The sequence below is a fragment of the Crinia signifera genome, chromosome 1 (assembly GCF_055691185.1).
Source record: "Crinia signifera chromosome 1, ASM5569118v1, whole genome shotgun sequence".
Lineage (NCBI taxonomy): Eukaryota > Metazoa > Chordata > Amphibia > Anura > Myobatrachidae > Crinia > Crinia signifera.
In genome coordinates this window covers 107,267,360-107,292,024 of record NC_139217.1, presented here as the reverse complement: position 1 = coordinate 107,292,024, position 24,665 = coordinate 107,267,360, and the positions used below count along the sequence as shown (strand labels likewise).

The following is a 24,665-nucleotide window of genomic DNA, read 5'->3' as shown; positions in this document are numbered from 1 at the left end:
CAGGTGCACATATACCCCCTTTAGCTGGATAAAATGACATACACACCTGAACGTGTATTAGATCTTGTAAGAATACTATTGAGAAAAAGAAGAGGGACATGCTGCTATTTAGATGCGGTACCTAGACACTGTGTATTCCACAACGCGAAGAATGTGGTCGTGAGGCCCGCTGGCCCAGCGCTCCTGGTTGGTGGTGTACGACACATACAGCTTTCCATTTTTCTTATAATTGGGATGGAATGCAAGTCCAAGCAATCCTCTTTCATCTCCTCCCTGCAGTCAAACCAGAAACACAAAGAATTGTAAAGTTAATTATGTGGTTTATTGTGTTTCGGTTGGAACCCGAAAAAAAAAAGTTTCTTTCTGTCTGACGGATAATCTGTGCCCAAACGTCTTTCTTTTTTCTCTGACTACTGCACAAAAAAAGATTATAAAACATTTCACTTTGGGAGACTATTTAAGAGTTTGGAAACACAATTGTCCTGCATGGTTATCTGTGCAATAGGCTGTTATACTAGGTACTTGTGTGAAGTGATTTGTGTGTGTAATCTTTTGGTAGCCATGAAGACAAGTTTAAGTGCTGTGAAGAATTCTTAGCTGGGTTACCAAGTTGTTTGTAATGTCTTGTAGGCAAATGAGGGAAGAAAGCTTAATGACATTTAATCCAACTATGCAAAATGTAAAAAAAAACCTCAGTCATGGTTGCCAAGCCCCACTATCTTGGCAATATGTTAGAAAACATTTAAATTGGTAGTGTAATATGCAAACCTTTGTTTTACCCTAGGGGGGCAGCTACATCACTTGTCACAACTCCGGTGGTCTCCTCTTCATAGCTCACTGTAGTTAATAACCCGCTATCTCCGACGCGTAGCTGAGCATGTGGTCAGGTCAGCAGAGACATTTTGTTTTACACGGATGCAAGCAAATAAGCCCTCAGAAAGCACGTACTGTACTGGCTCGTATTATTACTGCAAGTTATTGGTTTTAAAAAATATTCTCCAGCTTTTTTTTGGCAAAATATGTTTTAGAACAAGCAATTGTAAATGCATCATCTTATTTATGTTGATTGGCAAAATTGCTCTTTATATTTTACGACATGCATGTAATAAACCAGGTCAGGACATCAATCAGCAAGTTACTGGGAGATTATTCAGAATATTTTTTTTTTCGCTGACAAGAAATAGTTTTAATTATGTAATGTCCTAAGAACATATTAGGTCACTTCTGCACCTTTGGAAGGCCTCTACTACCCCCTTCGCTCACAGCACACATGAAGCCATAATGTCACAGCAAAGTAGCTAAACATAGAATTTGATGGCACTTGGGCCCATCAAATCTATCCTTTTAGGATTAGGAGTTTGGTTTGGGCATTAGTATTAGGGGTTAAGACTAAGGGTGAGGGATAGGGACATGGTGTTAGTAAGGTATTAGTGTTAGGGATTATGATTAAGGGATAGAGTTTAAGGCTGAAGGTTAGGCTATATGAACAGAATAATGGCCAGTCCTCCGAATAATGCAGTATTAGGAGCCCATTTTTAGGGGTGTGGCCAGTCTCCAGAGGGGGTGTGGCCAGTCTCCAGAGGGGGTGTGGCCAGTCACCACAGAGGCTTGGCTAACCATTAGAGAGTGCATGGACTGGGCCCTTAATAAATATATATAATAAATATATTTAGTAAATACAGCTAGTGCATGCATGATAATGCACCAGATTCCAAACAGCAATACACTGGGCAGTCCTACTCTGATAGCAACAAAGTGTTCTTGCAAAGTTCAAGCAGGATGCCCAGCAAGCAGTGTCCAGGACCTGGAGAACGCAGGTGTTTGAATGTAGAGAGGCCGATGGGCAGTTTCTTCAAATTAGTTAGTAGAGAATTCTGGTTGACTGTTTTCCTCCTGTATAATGCCTACCTATATAATAGCCAGAGATATGCCATGCAGATGTGACCGGTATGGTGTTACGTCGACAGTCAAAAGTCCTACCACTATTGGTCAACAGTCAAAAGGTCAACATGCATTAGGTTGACATGGTCAAAAGGTAGACACAAGCAAAAGGTCAACATGAAAAAGGTTTCAGCATCTATGTCGACATAGGCCCCATATTAGCGCTACACGTCCTACACGCTGCACTCGGCACACTATGTTATTCTCTGTCTATGCCCACTGGGATATTAATGTATGATCAAGTCAGTTTTTTAAATCATGAAAAACTCATGTCGACATTTAACCATGTTGACCTTTTTTGACGTGTCGACCTTTTGACTGTCAACCTAGACTCTGTTTACCTAATGACTGCATCCCAATGTTACTACCTTAGCATTATTATAGCTGGGTACTCAGGATAAGCCTGTGCCCCTCTGGAAAGCAAAGGCATCTCAAATGTTGGAGATAGGTGCTGCTGTGGCACCAACTGTGTCGCCTGTTTAGCTGACGTCAGCTGCCTGCCCCCTCACACTCACGTCACCGGCCCATTTGAATGGGAATGCTGGGCATTTCCATGGGCTGTACCCCCTGCCACCATCCCACGCCGACACTGACAGTTGCGAGCAGGACAGCGAACATGTAGTTCGCTGTGCCCACTCGCACCCAGCATCTGCACATGCGCAGAAATGCGCCTGCTCATGTGCAGACGCAAACAAAATCGGTCCCTCGTGTGAGCGCCCAATTAAATTAGAAGAACCCCCAGTATCTGTTTCAGTTTATATCGCATAGGATATAAGCCGCTCACAGCAGCTTCTTATATGAGATCCTTAAGCAATGCAAATACAGGAGGCGGTGCCTACCACCTCCTGCTTGCATTTGCACTGAACCGCAATGTGATCACAGTTTAGAGGAACATCGCAACTATCGGTCATGGCATCCATCTGATACTGCAACCTGAGTAAGTCTAACCTTACTCAGGCTGCCTGTTGCAGCCCGGCTTGTAAGGCCATGGAAAATGCGCATTAAAGAGCAGTCCATGGCCTGACCCATCCCAGGAAATGGGGGTGACATGCCCTCCATTTACGAAAATGCCAGTAACCCCCAGCACTCGCCACAAACGCCTTTGCCTGTCAATCAGACAGGCATTTGCTGTTCTTCCATGGGATCACAGGACCTGTTCTTCGCTGAACCAAAAACATTGGGCATAATGAGGGTTTGATTGCTTTTGTGATCCAAATTGAATTAGTCCCTTGGTTTTGCCCCAAAAATCTCACAGTCAATGGGATATGATAAACTCATAGGCTCAGACAATGCATTACCTAATGACCCAGTAAGTGATAGCATTGCTTCCTAGCTAACAGTGCCTTGAAAGCATCTCCAGAATGCATGATACTCAATACCAAGAAAAAAATTCCAGCTCCTAAATATTAGTGCCACTCATGCTTTCCCAAGAATCTGGTATCATGTCCCACTGTAGATTAGAATGTCACGTTCCAGCTACTGAATGCAAATGGGAAACATTTCAAAAATCCAAATATTTGCATTAGGACTGAAATATATATTAGACATTTTCTCCAAATGAATGAGATGCTTCTAGAGGGTTCAACGGTTTCTTGTCATGGTTTTCAATTACAGTATGCATATACAGTAAGAATCTTGTAATATCTGATCCTTAAGATGAAATACCTCCAACAAGACTCTCAATGATTACAACAAACGGCATTTCAGTTTGCATCTCATCCTAGATAAGAGAATATGCTGTAGGAGGATTCCATGGGGCATTAGGATTCCGCTTTGAATTTTCTATAGACTTATCTATTTCCTTCGTTGTCAGGGTGGTATGCTTGTCCTCAACAGTCACTGCTTGTATGTTTTTTTAATTTCACAATGGTATTTATATAACTATGCATACAGTTGAGATGGCATTTTGTAAAATAGGAAAAAAAAATTTATTGAGCTTGTTTTAACATTTATACCTAAACTAGCATTTAAGCCATATCTCTGGGTGCTATGAGTGTATGTGCACCCCAATATGTCTACTGCCACTCCCATTTGCTGTGGCTAGGAATTGCACTTTTCAGCCAAGTGAGAGGAACTTCCAAGAGCCCCGATTTGTAGGTTCTATCCCATGATTCAGATCGGGTCAGAAGTAAAAAAGGATTGATTTCATCCACTTCTGATATGCGTGAATGAGTGGAGAGAGTACATGTGGATTTAGCGCACAGCAGTAAATGTGTGGTTTGAGAGTAGCGGACGGGAAAGGTTCCACCTAGCGGCACACCACCTGTCTGTTTGGTCAAGTGAATACATAATAACATGAGAGTAAAGGAAACATATTTTTTTTTAAAGGGAGTATCCCGCACCAAGACAAATAGTGAGACAGAAATAATTCATATTAGCTCCACCTAATTATAAGTTACCATTAAAATGTAATATACAACAGGTTGGTGGTACCACCTTCTGACTCAAAGGTATACACACAAAAGCAAAAAGTGGTAAAGGTAATCACTACCATTATGATATATCTGATATATATCTGATAAAATCTGATACTAATACATTTCAAGAATATCAATAAATAGTGTATTAATTTGATTGTCTATAATCAGAAGAGATTGATAACTCCCCATTCTTCTGTTTGTAATAATAAAAGTAAAGGAATCCGGAGAATTATCTCATGTTATCTCATACTTGTCCCTGATAGCTAATGACATCTTGTAGCCTATGGACTATACTCACAATATTATCCGGGAACCCTTGTCACTGCATGTGGTATGATCAGTAATTACTTGGTTGCTGAATGATACAATACCCGTTTGTGAGAACACATCTTTTAGTGTTCTCTGCTATTATTATTATTTATTAACAGTTTCTTAAATAGCACACACATATTCCGCAGCGCTTTACAGAGAATATTTGAACACTTACATCAGTCCCTGCCCCAGTGGTGCTTACAATCTATATTCCCTACCACATGTACACGCACACACAGACATTCTAGGGGTAATTTTGTTGGGAACCAATTAGCCTACCAGTATATTTTTGGATTGTGGGAAGTAACCGGAGTACCCGGAGGAAACCCACGCAAGTACTGGGAGAATATACAAACTCCGCACAGTTAGGGCCATGGTGGGAATCAAACCCATGACCTCAGCGCAAAAATGTGAGTACAATATTTATCAAATTATTATTATATCTTTCAACATACACATGCGAATACACCTTGATACCATGCATCTGGGGTTTGTGGGAGCCAGGTTGGATTTCTTCTCTTCTCCAACCAAGTTTTTAATCCAATCCTTATACTAGTAATGTACCCTTGCCCCAGTAATAGACAGTTCCAAAATATTGCATTTTCTGCTATTTGAACTGGATGCGCAATCAGTAAGAGTTGTGTCGTTGCTCTTGCCAAACGGAAGACCAGGATGAACGTGACTTCATTTGTTTTTGTTTTAATTCAAACCTTTATTTGTACAAAGATTTGTATCTACAAACTGTGACTAATGGAATGGTCATGCAGCTAAAAGAATTATCCTCACATCATTATAATGAAACATAAATCCAGTAACCCTGACTTGTAACTTGCTAGACTTTGGATTTGCTACTGACATTCTATATTTGCAACAATAAATCTAAATAAGAACTTACACTGACCTTCTCTAAGAACAAACATTAAACAATTTAGAAGGCTAAGTACTCCCTTTCCTGAAAGGCTTGTGGACCACCAAGAAACAGTCATAAATTTTCGGAAATATGAGGTCTCTATCACGTTTCTGCCCCTGCGGAGTTGCAACAGATTGCTTTAAAGGTCAGGTTAAAATACAAAATACTTTGGTAATAAAAAAGTATTCGTTTTTACAATGGAGGTGACAACGATTAGAAGCCAGGAATATAAATAGGATTATAGTGTTTGTGAATCATTTCAGTTCTTCTATAGCAAACAATAAGCAAGACAAAACAGTAACGTCTAAAAATACAAAGTAAATACATTTGTATTATGTTTGTGATTCTGTTGCTTATTGTAGCTATTAATGATGTTTTTATTTATTTTATTAACAATTATTTATAATGTGCTCACATATTTCACATCTTTTGAGAAATTTTCAGTGTCAAGGACGCATACACCACATGAAGGTTAATTTTTTTTATCAGATGCCCACCTACCAGTATTTATTTTGAGGGTGGGAGTAATCATGAACACTTGGATCCAACCGATGTAAGCATAGGGAGAACATAAAAACTCCACTTCTTGAAAATATATCAATAACCTCAGCGGTGTAGAGTTTATATGTTAAACTAGTGGTTATGTGGGTTTCCTATAGGGGATCCAGGGGCAGATTTATTAAGCTCGGTGAAGTGATAGAGTGTCTGGTTTTTATCACCCGACAATCAGCTCCTAACTGTGAAGTTACAGGCTTGGTTTAAAAAATGACAGGTAGGAGCTGATTGGCCGGTGATAAAAACCAGTCACTTTATCACTTCACCGAGCTTAGTAAATAAGCCCCTCAGTTCTCTCCCACAGTCCAAGAACACAATTGCAGATTCATTGGCCAAAATTGACTAAGATGGGAGTTTTAGATCACATGAGATGTTGCTATTGGCAACAAATTAGAATTTACTTCTTATTTATTTAGCATCTTCTAGAAGATACTAGATAGTGGGCCAGATGCACTAAGCTTCAAAAGCCATAAAATAGAGAGGGATAAACAACCAAACAATCAGCTCCTGCCTGACATTTTTCAAACACAGCCTGTGACATGGCAGGTAGGAGCTGACTTTTGAAGCTTAGAGAATCTGGCCCAGTATCTGATTGGTTGCCCAAAGCAACATCCCATGTGAAATAGAACTCCCATCTTAGTAAATTCCCCCCCATCATTAAGTACCAAATATTCAGTAATTGCTGATTGAGAATTTACACTGCAAGCTTTATTGTGGCCAGAATTTAAATGAGATGGCATTAAAATGAAAGTTTAATAAGGGTAATAATTTGCTCTTACAGATGGAGCCCCTGTCATTGTTACGGGTCCTGGCGATACTATCGCCAACCGCCACGACCTGCCATCAGATGGAAGGGGGCGGCGTGCACAAGACACTTGCCCACCCTGTTCCATCTGAGCCTTCAGCTGCCTCCCTGCTGCTCCACCGTAGATCCCCGCAACCCCCCACCTAGCCCTGCCCGTCTCCCTGAAGCGTATACTGGCAGGTAAAATGCTCCCCGTCGCTGTGTTGAAGGGTCGCGTTTGGTCTTGCTTTCATTATCTTCCATTTTGTCCATCACCAACATAAAGGAGCTTATCTGGAACTGAACTGTGTGGCCTAGGCAAAGTTGTCTTCCGCTAACCCTCCCTCCTCTCAAATCCCTCTTTCTTTACCAATTTGTGTCCTAAAATTTACCCCATCCTTCTGTCCACAAAATGACAGATCACACAAACCTCTTTAACTCCCATTTCCCTGACTGAGAATCTGATTTTGTAAGTGGACCCATGTATGTCAAAAGAACAGGGCCGGCATAACGCTTCCACTCAAAACTTACTACCTACTTCCCCAGTACCCCCCCTCAACGCACACACACTGCCACCAGTGACATCACATACGCCATGTCAGAAGAAGAAGCCGCAGGGACAGGTATTTCTGTTGGAATTACTGTTCAGGGCTGTGGTAGAGGTGGAACTCAGTTCGACCTACCATTAGAGGTCCACCTCACTTTAACCCCTGATAGGACTGCATTATATACAAACATTTAAAAGACAGAAGTCAGTCATGCTCCAGTGCTAGACTGGCCATTCATGGGGGCGTGGCACACAAAGGGGTGTGCTGCAGCAAAAACCTCTGCCTCCCTTACTGACTCTGCCCCCCCCCCCCCTCATCCCAGACAGGCCCATGCCTACAGTATGTTATCTGTACTTATACCATCCAGCTCTCAGTTGCCCAGAAGAAGTCTGGACTGTTGACCATGCAATAAAAAAGTATAAAAGACTGAGAAAGCACCAGTTTTGTAGCTGACTGTGGCAATATTAGGGCGGGGTATAAAGTTTGCTCCATAATGTATAAAATATAATACATTACTCTTTTCTTTCATGTTTTCTGCACAATCTTTCCCCAAATATAAATATAACAAATCTGTCAGCCAATCCAAGCAGAATAAAGCGAAATGGAATCAAATAAAATGCGCTCATTTCCCTCTTTTTACAAGCTTAAAATAAAGTATCATCTTTTAACCCAGAGCTGTACATTATAAGCAAATTAAAAGCATTTGTTAAATTACTGTATAGTTCTAGACTCAAGATTTTATTAACAAAATTGGTCTAAAATAGTATTTGGAGTATGGACGAGGTTTGCATATCTTGGAACACTGGTTTTAACAGTTCCAGTCTAGGGTTTTGAAGAAAAAGCTATTAAAAGCTAGTCATATGTATGATGTCATTCTCATAATGTCTCAAAAAAAGGCTGAAAGTACAAATAATATTTGTAATGTGCGACTTCATCCATGCAGCTTTCCATGCCTCAATGCTGGATAATATTTAGTGGCGTTTCCTGTTTGTTAAAAGAAAACCTTCTTGGTTGGAAAGGATTTCTTTAGTAAGATGTCTAAGAAGTTTAGCCATTTTGCACATCAATAAAACAGGCCTCACATGTTTGATGGAATAATGAAAATCCCCACAGAACAGAACAGAGCGGAGTGAAACAGCACATATGCACTTTTCGGTGGCTCCTGTAGATCCCCTGTTCATTCTCCCAGTGGCACGTGGATTACATAATCAAATTTTCCTTGAGCCCTCCTCCCTATACAGGCAATATCACACACAATTGCAAAAGTCACACTGGCTCCCGCAACTAATAAAAACCAGCTACGAAAATAGGGTAATCTTCAGAGAAGCATTACATAGCTCAGTAATAATTTTGTCAATTAACTCATGGCTGAGTCACACCATTTTATTCCTGGTGGCTTACTAGCTTCAAATCTACAGAATAAAAAGGCTCAGAGAATGTTACAAATATCACTGCAAAAAGTATTATATTTATTAAGGAAAAATGGTAGCTGGAAAAAGATCAAACTTCGCAATAGGCCCACACATTTATTGATTCATTCACCTGGGTAAATGTTATAGGGTCTGAGTTGGGGTGCGGGACTTTGGGTAAGCATGTCCATATTTTAAAGCGTCAATCACTCACAAGGCAAACCCAGGTTGCTTTTGACTTGTACAGATGTGTCCACATACATTTAGACTTTTTTGCACATTAAACAGCAATTCTAGTCTTGCCATGCCATGAAGTGACTCAGTAGTACGGAACTTCAGTGTGTGTGGCTTCTTCTGTTACAATGTGTCTGATTTGCAAATATTCCGATTAGAACGCACTAGCAGCTTCTGCTGATTAAAATGAATTGTGGCCTGCCTATATTCTATGTGCAGATACAGCTGCAAAGGGCGCAAGTAAGACACAATGTAACCGAAAAAGTTGCTACTGGCCTGCACGTAGTGCGCGCGTTATGCGTAACGTGACTTAAAGTGCTCGGAGGATAGATGTATCTGAGCTAATCTGTAAATGATTGCCGTTTCAAAAATACAGACACTCTCTCCAAAGTACCGCACTTCCCCTATTTGGGGGTCGCTCACACACAGCTGCTGCACATAAAAACCTATGCACAGTCACAAACAATCGGTCCCCCATGCGAACACGTGTGGGACCGATTGAATCAGAATACCCCCTAAATTTTCACTAGAAAATTTTGTCTAATAGGATTGCCTAAAAAAAAAGAAAACAATGACAAATCTGGAAAAAAATTGCAAAAATCTTCCGTTTTTCATTCCCAAATTTTTTTTTGCTGCTAATTGGATACCCAATAAAATTAAATGGACTAGCTTAAGTACATTATAACAGCACTGATTGCTAAATGATCAACAGAATGCCGTAGTTTTCTATAGACAAAAATAAATATCTTTATTTTTAATGTTATTATTATTTTCTAATAAAGTTGCAACTTATTTAGTAGCATTTATATCAACAGCATCTTCCCTCTGGTCAGATAATACGGATAAAATACACTTGACAAACTGTGTAGCCTGGCAGCACTGTAAATGTATTTTCACCGGGTATAGAACAGTCCTTAATTTAAAAAGAGAAATTCTAAGACTTCTTAAATGGCTGAATGGTGAATTGCTAGAGGTGAGAGGAATTACCCGGCTATTAACACTGAGCCTACAGACCCAGCCAATCAAATCCTGGGGATCCCAGCTCTAGCAGCGTAACCACGTGGCAACGCATTTACTCAGGATGATAATTAAGTGCTAATACCTTCTGGCCACAATATATACAGACATTACGTTACAGGTGTATTTATTTACACCCTTACTTAAGAAACAGTGAAAGCTTTACATTTTGGAGAATGCCACAACCTGAGCACTGTGAATACCCTACTGCTTTTCGTTGATTGCAAATGTTTATTCTAAAAGAGTCACTTGTACAGATGTTCTACAGCCTGTGAAAACCTTGTGTGTTACTAGTATGTGTACTGCATATATCTATAATCACATGGCCTTCCATTCTAGCTAAGTAATGGCTGTATATGTTCCAAGTTTAAGGTTGTGCATTTTGGGGCAGGAGCATTCGCAGGGGGTAGCACTATATAACTAAAATGTAGAAATCCAAAGTCAGGTTTTATTACCATACCTACCAACACTGATGGGAAAGAAATCCACATTGGAATAATGCCAGCCCCACACTTTACCTCAGTCAAAAATTAGAACAGTACAGGTAAATTAGAACTAATGGGGGATGTTTATTGTTTATTAAGACCAACAAGGCTGCAGAAATGTTATTTGACATAATTATTTACTGGAGAATTGAATGAGGATAAGGATATTCATGTTGAAGCACCAGCCAAGATTTATATTAGCCATTAATGCAACCTAATATAGTGTGGGGGAGTATCAATGATTGCAAAGAGATATAGGGCCTTAAGGAGCCCACACACGCACCGTTGCCGGCGGTGCGATGCTGTACGATGGGGTGCGCGCTCCCGCGGCACCTCATCGTACAGTACAAAAAGTATGTGCTGCACATACTTTTTGTACTAGCTTTTTCTAGCATAGCATCGCATCGCATGCACATCGTATGCACAAGGCATACGATGCGATGCTATGTGTGCTAGTTAAGCCCACAACGCTGGCCGGGATCGGTGCGTGTGTGGGCTCCTTAACTCAGATCTGAGCTCAGTACAAATTTTTTGGAAAATGGGCAAAACCATGTGCACTGCAGGTGGGGCAGATGTAGCCTGTGCAAAGAAAGTAACATTTGGGTGGGGTGTGCTGAAACTGAAATCTAAATTGCAGTGTAAAAATAATGCAGCCAGTATTTATCCTGCGCAGAAACAAATAACACACAAATCTAACTCTCTCTATACATGTTACATCTGCCCCTCCTGCAGTGCACATGGGCCCTTATTCTGATTGAGTCGGACAGCTGCGTGTTCGGTTGCCAATGTATTGTGTTTGCGCATGTGCAGAGGCATTTATGCGCATGTGCGAATGCCGCAAACGTCCAAATACGGCATGTATTCCGTACAGAAAACCATCGGTTGGAACAATCCAAGCAGGGGGTGGAGAGGGGCATAAAGGGCTGTTTGTGCTCATTACCATATGCGTACGCCCCACGTTTACATGGGCGTTCCCATGAAAAATGCTGGGCGTACGTATGGTAATCCGGCCGTGACGCACGTGTGGGGGGCGGACAGCTGACATAGCCGAATGACAGCTGCCCACCCATATCCCTTTTTTCGCACGGAGAAATGTCTGAGTGGTCTGGAGCACTCAGAGCTGTCTGACCGCTCGGTCCATCATTCGATGGTCGGCGATGTATCTTGAGGTATCTTGCATTTATGTTGTACAAACACATTAAACACATGAAATACACACAAATATATTTTGTGCATAAAACAAGGTTTCAAAATACGAATCAAAGTTTGTGTACTATCTCAGGCACTGAATTTGAATGGCAAGAAATAATTTTTTGCACATATTTAGAGCCAGTTACTGTACATATAATTTCACCAGTAGTGCCAGCTAGAGATGTCCCCAGTAGTGCCAGTTACATATCATTTCCCCAGTAGTACCAGTTACAGATGTCCCCAGTAGTGCTTTTAGCAAGAATTTTTCTTTTCACTTTCTAGAATGTATAATTTTTGGAATAATTTGGATAAGGGATACCCAACCTGTGTGTATATATAATGGGCGAGCAGGTCCGGCACTCCCACATACATTCACAGCAACCGCGGTGCCTTCCAATAAGCAATACAGTCCAGGTAGGTACCAAGGGATACCCTCGATCGGCACTCAGCGGATATTCAGAAATGGTTTAAATGATGCAGACCACCTAAGATGCTGGTTGTGGTCTGCATCATTTAAAGCATTTCTGAATATCTGCTGAGTGCCGCCCTAGGGTATCCCTTGGTACCTACCTGGACTATATATTTATATATATATATATATATAATGCCCCTGGCAACGGGCATTTAAACCCATGGCAACGAGCATGTAACCCCTGGCAATAGGTATGTAACTTCCTGGCAATGAACAGGAAACCCCTGGCTACAAGCATGTAACCCCTGGTAACGAGCATGAAATCCCTGGCAATGAGCATGTAACTCCTGTCACTGAGCATAGAACCCCTGACAACGAGCATCTAGGTAAAAATAATTATAATCAATTTATGGGGGGGGGGGGGGGGCGCCAGAAACAGTGATGTCACGACACACGACACTGCATATCTCATGATGCACAGCACTTTGTTCATTCTAAAGCAAATATTTTATACATTAAGAAAAAAAGAGCATGAATAGATTTAAACCAACCTACAGTGTCATTAAGATGAAAAGTTAAGAACTAACAATGTGAGTGTTAGAACATGAGATGTCAAACATGTCTTTGCCAATTAGTAAAAGTTGTATGCCTCACAGGTTGTGTGCACCAAGTGCTATATTTATATGACATGTCTCTGTTAATATTGTTCAACATGTATAAATTTCACTTGCAAATTATACACATTAGTGAGAATGCCAACTGTAAACTGATGTCCTATGTTTTTATAGCACGTTACAGGGGAAAAAAAACCCTTCACTCATCATATCAATAATATTAGACACATGTTTCTTGTACAGTGGCTCTAGCTATACTGTAACTGCGTAAACTTCAGAAAACAAGGCTGTGCACTCTGATATGATGAGCTGCAATATACATTAGTACAGGAATCAATGGCTTTTATTTGAATTTATATTTTTTTATGTCTAGACCTCTATTTATCAATGAATATCGTTTTCCCCAGTTAATAATCATTCCTTATTCCATTGAGAAGAAATACATTTTCATACAGCTGTATCAAATATGATGAAATGGGACAACCCTTCTGATAAGCAGTATCACGGGTGAAGGATTTTCAGTACAAACTTGCCTACCCTCCTGGAATGGGCGATAGTCTAGTCTTCACGTTTTTGAGGCCCCTCACTGCCCGTCCCCAGCGGTTCGAGAGGCTGCTGATCAATGTTCCCTCTAATTTTACGAAGGCCGTGTGCGGTAAAAGATGTTGGCTGTGCAACTTTGGAAGGAAATTAAAAAATTTGTGCGTCACTTATATATAACTGGAAAATGACGTTCAGCATTTGTGTTAACTTTACTTCAAAATTATATTAAACATTAAAACATTCAAAACACAGCACACAATGTAGTTAATGGGTGAAACACACAATAATTGAGTCCACAACTGCAAAAAAGGACCACTGCTGCTTTGTGCGCTCTGTTGTCATGTCTGTGCGCACGCTCGTCGAGTTGTGTGCGCGCGCACGTGCGCACAGCTTAGAGGGAACACTGCTGCTGATGTAATTCTGTCTTATTCTTGTCATCATTGCCACACCCCCTGCTTTACAATACCAGTAACCTTGCCCCTGGCCACCTCCTTTAAATAGCCCGGCCTACAACCCACCACCTTTCTCCGCTTCCCCACCTCTCCGCCCACAGCTGATCCAACCTGACTGTTCCAGTGTAGACATCGCACTATACATCCCAGCATACAGAACCTTTGCTCAAGTAATAACAGAAGTGTACCAACACTTGCTGTTTAAATATAATTGGATTAGGAATGGTATCTTTTACAATAAGTACTTTTAATAAAGCATAGAATAATTCTGGAAGTCCATTTTAATATAAACAAGTACAAGTGCACTTAAAAAAACAATTAGAAATAAAAAGTAATGATAACAAGCATACTATCATGAGGATTAGTGGATCTGACTTGAATGACTCTACTGGTTGCAAAAGCAGTGAGGTTGTACCAGGTGGCCGATTGAGTCCCAAATGCAAAGGTCAATGCGAGGCTTGAGAATTTTTGCCAATTTCACTTGAAAAGGTGTAGGTAAACCTGGATGACTGTGCAAGTCTGTCGCTACCTCAGAAAGGCTTCCGGATGCAGATGGAGTATATTTCTTGACTACTGTATATAGCGTCAGTGTCAATAAGGTGCAATAGATATCCCTCTAATGGTAGTAGCAATATAAAATTGTCTGCTCAATGCGTTTCCCTGGGATCAACCTCCCAGCTTCTTCAGGAGCAGAATGCTCATTCTAAGATTTTCATGGAGTTTCAAGTGGATGGATCCTGACAAAATGCCTATCTTCTCCCAGGCATCCACCTCAACTATGGACTGCACAGCATTTCCTTGGTGATGGAGGACAGGTCTGCAAACCACTCAATACTTCATTCCCAAAAGCAGCTCACATTGGGTCAAAACTCTCCTGGGGCGAAATGTAATAGGGTGTGATTTTTGGACGAGTTCCAAACTCGCCAAAAATCGCACCTTTAAAAATCGCGTTTTTTGCCGCGAATTCGCATATGTAATGAGATGCGAATTAGCGGCAAAAAATGCGATTTGCCGCGATTTCGGGCGATTTTTAGTCATGAAAATGTGCGCATTTTCAGTCATGAAAATGTGCCCGGGGCTGGTTATGCTTAGGAGGGGGGACAAAAAGCATAGGGGTCCCCCGTATTTCTGAAACCAGCCCCGGACTCTTGGACCGGTCCTGGTTCCAAAAATACGGGGGACAAAAAATCTGGGGTCCCCCGTATTTTGAAACCAGCACCGGGCTCCAACAGCCCACGGTGTCATGCCACAGCCGGGGGACACTTTTTATACAAGGTCCCCCGGCCAAAACATGAGCACCGTGGCTGGTCAGCCTTGGACGGGGTACCTGGAGGAGTGGGGACCCCCCCAATAAAGGGGTCCCCCCCCCCCAGGCTTCACCCGGCGTCCGTGGCCAGTGGACGCCGGCCTGATAGGGTTAAATCGATCATACATATCATTACATTGCTTTATACCGGAGAACTACAAGTGCCAGCAGACCTCCCCCGCATGCTGGGACTTGGAGAACCACAAGTCCCAGCATGCGGGGCATTAATGGGCCCGCTGGGACTTGTAGTCCACCTGTAAAAAGAATGTTTATAAAAAACCCACACAGAGAGAAGTAAAAGTTTATTACACACACACACCTCACTTTTACACCAGCGTTACTTACCATTCCTGGATCCAGCGCTGGTCTGGCTGCTTTACAGCCGGCTCCCCCCGCACTGACAGGCAGCGGGGAGAACCGGCTTTCTCCGTTGCCTCTAACAGCTTCTGTAGCGCTGTCCGAGTGCTACAGAGGCTGAGAGCGCGATTGGCTGAGCTATGCGTCTCCATGGAGACGCATAGCTCAGCCAATCAGAACTGAGCTATGCGTCTCCATGGAGACGTATCGGCCAATCGCGCTCTCAGCCTCTGTAGCGCTGGAACAGCGCTACAGAAGCTGTTAGAGGCAACGGAGAAAGCCGGTTCTCCCCGCTGCCTGTCAGTGCGGGGGGAGCCGGCTGTAAAGCAGCCAGACCAGCGCTGGATCCAGGAATGGTAAGTAACGCTGGTGTAAAAGTGAGGTGTGTGTGTGTAATAAACTTTTACTTCTCTCTGTGTGTGTTTTTTATAAACATTCTTTTTACAGGTGGACTACAAGTCCCAGCGGGCCCATTAATGCCCCGCATGCTGGGACTTGTGGTTCTCCAAGTCCCAGCATGCGGGGGAGGTCTGCTGGCACTTGTAGTTCTCCGGTATAAAGCAATGTAATGATATGTATGATCGATTTAACCCTATCAGGCCGGCGTCCACTGGCCACGGACGCCGGTGACAGCCCCGGGCTTCAGCCCTGGATGGGTGAAGCCTGGGGGGGGGGACCCCTTTATTGGGGGGGTCCCCACTCCTCCAGGTACCCCGTCCAAGGCTGACCAGCCACGGTGCTCATGTTTTGGCCGGGGGACCTTGTATAAAAAGTGTCCCCCGGCTGTGGCATGACACCGTGGGCTGTTGGAGCCCGGTGCTGGTTTCAAAATACGGGGGACCCCCAGAAAAATCTCTCACTTTCGGAAACTCTCACCCTATTACATTTAGCCCAAGCTCTCCTCTTCAGCGTGCTGTTTCTGTAGAGTACTATAGTAATGTGCCCTGATATTTCACAAGAACTTTAGGCAGAGATAGCAGTTCACAACCAAATAGTCAGATTGTGTATACATACCTATGCACTGTGCATCCATAAATTTATTACACACACATCTTATATTCACTTAAGGTCAAACGAGTGGATTGTGTATTATGTCACCTAAGAGAATATTATCATTTTTATACGATTTATTTTAACAGACTGTTGTAGGTTTAGTGCTGACTGCTCGCTGTAACAGCTCGCAGGGTCTTTATTCAACTGACCCCAATGCACACGCCGTTTCCACCTTGCTAGGTTTCTGTAGTGACGGGAAAATGACGTGTATGGCCGCTAAAACAGAGAGGCTTGCGGCTAAATGCAGTGGGCTCCGTGCATTTATCCACGAGCCTCGCTGTTTGGGGAAATCCTCGTTGTCCTCTGACAGAGAGGGTTCCCCTGGAACATTGAATGCGGTGAGTGGCCGGTGCGGGGGGTTAAATGGCGAGGGTCGCTTGTTTTTGGCAATACCCAGGAATTAACCCCTCTCGGCCGCATTGGATACGGCCTTATGTATCAGTATGCATAAACATGCCCCGTCAGCTATGTACGGCAATATCTTCTGCTAGTTATATACAAAATTGTAAATGACATCTCATGTTATAAAAAACTAACCTCTACAGATCCTGTCCATATGAAAGCTGGGTACACACCTATACAATTCACAGGCATTTGTTTTGATTCCCAACCCATTTTTAAGATCAGGCCGGATCAAGGGGCAATAATTTTATGGGGGCCCCCACTATTGAAATCGCTACCAAACACTAATTTGATTTTTAACAACTAACCTAAATGACAGCAGGGGGTCACGAGGTGGTACAGTTTACCTGCAACATATTTCTAAAAGGTTCACCGTACCCCTTACCTGCACTACTGGTTACAGCCTTGATGAGCCTGCACTGTCACACAATATCAGCAGGATATATTGTTACAGCCTGCTCAGAGAACCAGCCCCGGGCCCCCTGCTGCCAATTTCTCACTGCTGTTATAAAAGTACCTTCCACCCTTGGCCTTCTTGTCAGTGTTGCAATCTCTTGCACAGGCTGCTTACTGCAGTGTGTGCAGGTGAGTCATTTAAAATGAGTGCTGCCCGTTTAACGACTATATGTGACAGAACACCTTTACTGCCCTTTAACAGATTTAAAAGCAACATATTACCCTGTCAGTTTGAATCGGCAAATTTACCCCAAGCTGAACTTGTGCCTTTTTTTACACCTTATGATCTATGTAACTACTATGCTCAACTAGATCAGCCTTTTTTAGTTAGTGCCTTGTAAGCCAGGTATGACACTGTGTGACCTTTTTGGCTCCCCGATGTCTCGGTGACCCTTCATAGGTTTAATAGTGTGAAATCATTTTACTGAGGATTGACTTAGAAGCATGTAGTTACAACACATATATGGCATTTGCTTTGGAAATGTGTTGTTGCCAGTTGTAGAAGGTTCTTTGAAGGGTGGAAACAGAACAGAACGACTTGAAACATAAACTGAAATCTTAAAATGAAGAACAGGATATAGTTTAAACAATGTCTCTTCTAAATTGGTTATTATACTGTCTGATACTAAAAGCTAACTGAATATGGGATTACTGTGTCACTGTCACTGTACAACTGTACCAATAAAGTATTAATAATAACTAATCACCTATGTCATAGCTTGAGCAAACAAGCCAAAACTGCTCTAATACAGCCGAGAACACTTTGTAAGGAAATAAGAAATTAAATGAGAAGGGCTTGCATTATAAACTCATTAGCTTTAAAGAGGTCAGGTGACCTTGAGTGGGTAAGAGTGTAAACCTACTCCTTCATACAATACAATTTAGCCCCTGTGTACAGAGTGGCAGTTCTGATGAGTCTGATAGCCATATTGCTTCACCTTCCGGAGGCTAATGACTTTTGCCCTTTTAAGGTCAGGGTTCAAAAATGGAACAGACCAGGGAATGTGACAAAACAGATGTCTATACTTTAATAATGATGTGTGGAAAGCCAGTTTTTTAGCCCAGTACCTAACACTTAATTAGGGATAACCAACAGAACGAACTGACACAGCTGTGCTTTGCAGATATCAGGGAATGCAAATCTAGCAATTTAACTGATTTGTCATAAAGCTATAAAAATCCAAAATTGTAATTTGCCAGTCTTACTGCAGTCTAACTGCTCGCCAACACGTCTGCCAGGACCAATTCTTTTATTATTTCATTATAGCCTGCTTGGGAAACTGATTAAGAAATACTATATAAAGGCAATATAAACATTCCCAGGTCTCTTAATTTTTAGTTTATTAAATCAATTCCTGCTGGGTGTTATTCAGACCTGTTACGATATTCATGGTTGCCCAACGTGAGTTTTGTGTAATATGGCACACTTGCCGAAAATTGAGAAAGAAACATAAAAATATTTGAAGCTTTCAGTCATGTTAATAGTCTATAACAGTTTAAAAATGAAAAAAAAAAAAAAAATCAGCTTCTAAGTCATGAAACAATTTCAATAATAACACTCTTGGGGCCTGATAGAGCTATGGAAGCTTATGCATTCATAACTGTGATCCCGTATGCTGCTGATGTGCGAAAAATGCTAATGATGTAACAGCCTGGAAATGTTTTGATATGCCCACAAGCTGCACTGCAAATCCAAGCAGCTGTGTACAAAATGGCTGCCTCACCTGCATACTTTGTATGCTAGGAAGAATAATCTCTGCAATTTATGACTCAAAATGGACGTCATACCCTTTGTATAAATTTCATGCTCTCTATTTATTGCAAAGCTAATCTCCTTTGTGTTCATTGACTCTTTACTGTATTTTGGGGGTTATTCAGACCTGATTGCACGGCGATAAATCGATAGACTGCACATGCCTACGGTCTACAGATTGTAGCGCGCATGTGCAAGAACGTCCTGCAATAAAATCCGGCTACTATTTTGATCACTGGCTGCACGCAAGTGGATTGACAGAAAGCCGGCGGTTGGGGGTGTAATTGACCATTTCTGGGAGTGTCAGGGGAATCACAGATGTGACCAGGCATTTGAGGGGAAGGCGTGTGATGTGAACTCGCCTCAACCCAACTGCTTCTATCGCAGCTGCTGGGTAAGTCCTGGGATATTCACAGACTGCACACACTGGAAAAATCGTTCCAAGAGGAGTGGCTTCTGGATAAATTTGAAGCTATTCTCTGATCCAGCTAATTTTTGCAAACCTGTTAAGCAATCTGCAGGCTGGCATAGGGCGGGATTTCGCGATGGCTGGGGGGGGGGGGGGTACTAATACACGGACCCTTTGATAATCAACACAAGTAAAACTATGATCGTGTAGAGTGGGCACGGGAATATGTGTACGGGTTCATAGTTTTAGGATGACATATGCCCTGAAAATGGTTACGTTACATGTGTGTTTTTGCTGCAACTCCCCATGCCCGGTCAGACAATAATTAATCGACTTTGTCATTAGAATGTAAGCTCTTATGAGCAGGGCCCTCTTCCCTCATGTGCTTTTCCTTCTATTACTTATACTATCTAGGTTGTCATGACATCCTGCTGTTTTGTGCCACACTGATGCTTATTTTGCTGATGCAGCTATGCTTATGTACTCCGCACTTGTCCTTAACTGTAATTCCTTTACCTTTTATGCTTACTTGTTTATTTTCTTTATATAAGGGTGCTGCGGAAGCTTTTGTGGTGCCGTATAAAAAAAAAAGGATAAGGTGCCATAATGTTGATATTGCAAGCTTAAATCTTAAGCCAGTGTAATGATCAGATTGCATCGGGACTCGCATCGCACGGCATGCATGGAGGGGCACAGTTTAGACTATATAGTGCAGATCTGCACTATATAGTCTTGGCTGCCCTCTCTATCTGGCTGCTGATTTGCGCTCACACGGGAACACGCATCGTCAGCGCATCGGGCTAGCAAGCCCTAAAAAAGAATGCGATTTGCATGTGATATGGCTTCCGATGTTCCCTATATCGGCAACATCGGAAGCCATATCTCACCGTGTGTACACACCATAAAGATGTAAAAAAAAAAAAAATCACTTATTAAATCTGCATGAATAATATTGCATACATTATTTAGTTACATACTTTATTATGTTAAAATCTATATTGAAAGGAATAATTGCAAAGTAATATGGGCTACCACGCTTGTCTTGCGTTTAGTTGCATGCTGTTTATGCTCATTTTTTGCTGCTAATATGTGTTAACAACAAATCATTATTAATTGTTACAATTATTATGTGTTTCCTTAACCTGTCTCCTCTAGCAATGGTATAAATTATTTGAGGCGCACAATAAAAATGTCATCATGGTCATTAATTGGTTAGAGATTTCAACAAATGGTTCAGGTTATAATAATGTTCTTAATCAATTTAGCTCTTAATTTTTCAGTGGAATTAATGGCTGAATAACTTGGCTTCGCTGGGTTCTACTTGTTCATTGCTTGTGTTTTGTGCAACTAAGGAAGCAAACTGTCATTTAGCTGCAAATAATTGGCCTGACCAACGGCCTGTGTGATGAATCGTTAGACCTCTAATTTTGGGGGTTATTCTAATGCGTTCACACGGGGGGCTGATGGATGCGCAGATGCATTTCTGCACATGTGCAGACGCAGGGTGCACCTCACGGCGAACATTCTGGTGGGGGGGGGAGAGGGGCATTGGGCGCCAGGCAGCCCCATTAGCATATGGGTACGCCCAGCGTTTCATGGTCAGTCCCATGAGAATGCTGGGCGTTCCCATGCTAATGAGGCTGTGACACGGGTGTGCAGGGGGCGGGCAGCTGACATCACTGGATGTCAGCTGCCCACCCAGTCCCTTCCCAGCGTCCATGCATATGTCAGTGACTTGAAAGTCACTTTTATATGCGTGCACCTTCCACATCTTTCGAGGCTCAGCGACCATCGAAAGATGTGCGAGGTTCCCCTGCCCTGCGAATGGATGTTTATGTTAAACATCCATTCGCAGTCTGTGTGTGGGAACACCCTGCATTTGGGCCAGAATAACCCCCTTTATATGTACAGCTGTGTTTTCTGATGATATATAACATTTACAAAAACATTCATTAGATATTCATAGGCCCATAGCAAAAGTATGTAAGGGCCCCTATGTACCAACTAATGGTGATAAATGTATATAGCACATATACAATAACTCAATAACTTACACAGTATAGATGGGCCCTCCTCCAGCTATTGGCCCCATAGCAGCTGCACCCCTTGAACCTCTGGTAGTCATGCCCTTGGCATTAACCTTACTTTTACTTCCAATATGAACCATTGGCGGTGCAAGTGATTAAATATTTAGCCCCAGGTCTAACCAGTGGTCATGCCATAAGCATGTTGTAAAAGATAACAAAAATATTTTAATGAAGCTATTACCAGCCCACATTTACTGTAGAATCCACCAGTAAAGGTATAAGGCTACAGTTACAGCTATATGCTAGCTTTTCTCAACGTGCACCTGCAAATAGCCAGGCAGCATAGGTTGTTAGCTATTAAAAAGCTGGGGAACGTAGCAGATGGAGGCCACAATGCTGCTCTCTGGAGTCTGCAAGCTGGTTACCTGCTTCGAGCTATAATATAACACAACAACAGGTTCCAGTGAATGTGTTTATATAGGTATCTTTTGAAAATAAATCAGTTCCAAGACTGTGGAGGTAATTTGTAATGATTGTTACCTGATATTAATCTCAAATTGATCAATCACTATAACTAATCACAATCTGGATCAATAGTATGTATCAAATGTATTTAATGTGTAAGTTCATCATTTGATTTGGAAGAACATACTCCGTTATTGACAATTTTTTTTATCAATGAACTACATTGTAACCAATGTAGTTAAAGTGGTAGCAAACAAGTGGCATTCTCTTGTTGTGACCAATGAGAGCAAAAGTGGTCTATGGCGTTGATTGATTAAGCCGAAGGTGGCACACCCCATACATATGACTATATTCTATACTTCAATAGCCCTGATCTTGCAATATGTTTGTTTGCATCCCCAGACAAAATAAAGGGCCAGCTGACGTGCCATTCCTGCAGTTTACAAGCTGTTGTAAAGACACATCATACTATTGTTCATGGCTAAATAACCAAGGAAATACTATTTACCCCCCTTCCCCAACATACACCAGTAATGTTTTGGGAGAAGTCCCAGACCTTTCAGATTAGGGGTGAAACCTGTATTTTCCTGAATGCCAAATGGCATGAATTAAACCCCAAACAAGCTGGGGTTGTTTCACATTTTAAACATTGGTCCCCTCACTGTGAGTTTCCCTGTTATAGTGTGACCAATAAACCTATGAGAGACTAGTGCTGGTTGCATCTTTGCCGAGAACCTCCAACACAACTGCCATATAAGTCTAGGCTATGAATGCTGGTGCTTGGTTCAGATCTGTAGGGAATCGGGTATGAGACACGCCACTTAAACATTTTTATATGCATTGTAAAAGTCAATTTTGCTAACCAGCAGCTGCACAGACATTTGTTTCAGAGGAAGTTACCCACAAGAGAGGTGATTCCAGATAGACGAAAACACTAGTCTGGCATCATAAAGAAAGAGTAAACACATTGATATACAGATGGAGCGCCTCTCAGCCAGCGCTGGGGCTCGCCAGAATGCCCCCACTGGCAAGCCAGCGCTCCATCTGACTGGGACGCACGTCCCAGTTTCCAGGTAGCAGGGGACGTAAACCCTGCCCATCTCTGCTTCACGGAGATGGGCGGGGTTAGGGGGCGTGGAACCGGGATCGTGCGGCGGGGACCGGAGGCGAAGCAGTGTGGGGACTGGCGGGGAGCTCCGTAGTAAGGAGACGCACACGTATTTCCTTCCGGCGGCTGGCGGGGGCTGGCAGCTGGTGAACCCACTGCCAGCCCTTGCAAGAATGAAAGGCGCTCCATCTGTACATTGAAAGGCACATGCGTTTTTAAGAAAAGTTCAAATATATATATATATATTCATATAAAATGCAAAAATGAGCCCCAATATCGCATTATGCACTGGATTATAGACACTTCCTGACTCTTTCCCAGGATTATGGCTGACAGGTTTGGTTTATAAGACGTACGATATATAAAGCCTTCGCAGTCAGTTATCCTTAAAGAAAGTGTCAGCTTTTTAATAGACGTGGCCTCACACATGTCATAACAGATTTTAATTAAATCTGTTACTGGGAGTTCCTTCTGCTCCAAACCAACATCAATTCCCCATAACTATAAGCATTTATGATGTGTTTTTATGATTAATTTATAATACCTCATGCACCTTCACTGACTAATCTGTACTAAATAATCTATCACTTTTATTTTGGTTGGCCTGGAAATTTGGCTTTGTGTTTAGTCTCTGCTGTTATTTTTCTTGCAGAATGTTAAGCTTAGCTGTGGTGTAATATTTCAAAGAGACAGGTGTTTGCTTTGCTATCATTGGTAGTGTTCAGCTGAGAGAGCGTTCAGTTAAGAGACCCAGCAATCCTTCCTTCATTAAAGATGTTTTACCCCATTAACCTATTATATAGGTATAACTGCAAACTCATAGTACATTTATTGCTATTATCCACCAATATACTGCAAACCACATCTATGGAATAGAGTTTGATCAACTTTTTTTTGTTATTTTTTTGTAATTTGACTAATTTATTCTTTCCTGACTCCACAGTTATTGGTATTCCATGCAAATAAAAGGATCAAGGGAGATGCTACAGGCATTTTAGTAGTTTTAAAAGACAGTTGTGGAAAAATTAATTTTAAAAGGATGGTATGAAAAAAGTTATTTAAACAGCACCATTACGTGTAACACACAATCAACTAAACAACCAGGTCTGGCTCTAATATTGTAGATGAAAATAGTGTATACTCACCAGGTGAAGTCACTATACAATGATATTTACAAAACAGAATTGAATTACGTGCGCACGTAAAATAATAATGAAATTTAAAGAGAAAGGATACAGTAAAAACTGACGGGTAAATAATTCAACTAAAAATAATGACTGACATGCCATTTGAAATATAAACCGAAGGAATGCAGGTCTGTAATGTAAAAATCCACTAAACTTCTTTCTTAAAGTAATTTAAACAGTTTGCTGAGTCTGGGAGGGATATTTACCCTTTCAGTACCTTGAAAGTTCAATTAAGAAGCATTGCAGGAATGTACAGATGAAAGGTCTTTAGTTATGGGTGAATTAAAGTTGTAACAGGGGCCTTTATCAAAAGCT

At 41.8% G+C, this 24,665-nt stretch overlaps 1 protein-coding gene across 1 annotated transcript in view; it reads right to left on the bottom strand.

Annotated features, from left to right (window-relative positions):
- Window positions 1-24,665, bottom strand: part of HHIP (hedgehog interacting protein) — a 120,466-nt gene that overhangs the window by 37,842 nt on the left and 57,959 nt on the right. Inside the window, exon 5 of the mRNA XM_083171096.1 lies at window positions 122-273. Coding sequence (XP_083027222.1) covers window positions 122-273 — 152 coding nt within the window. The remainder of the gene's footprint in view (window positions 1-121; window positions 274-24,665) is intronic.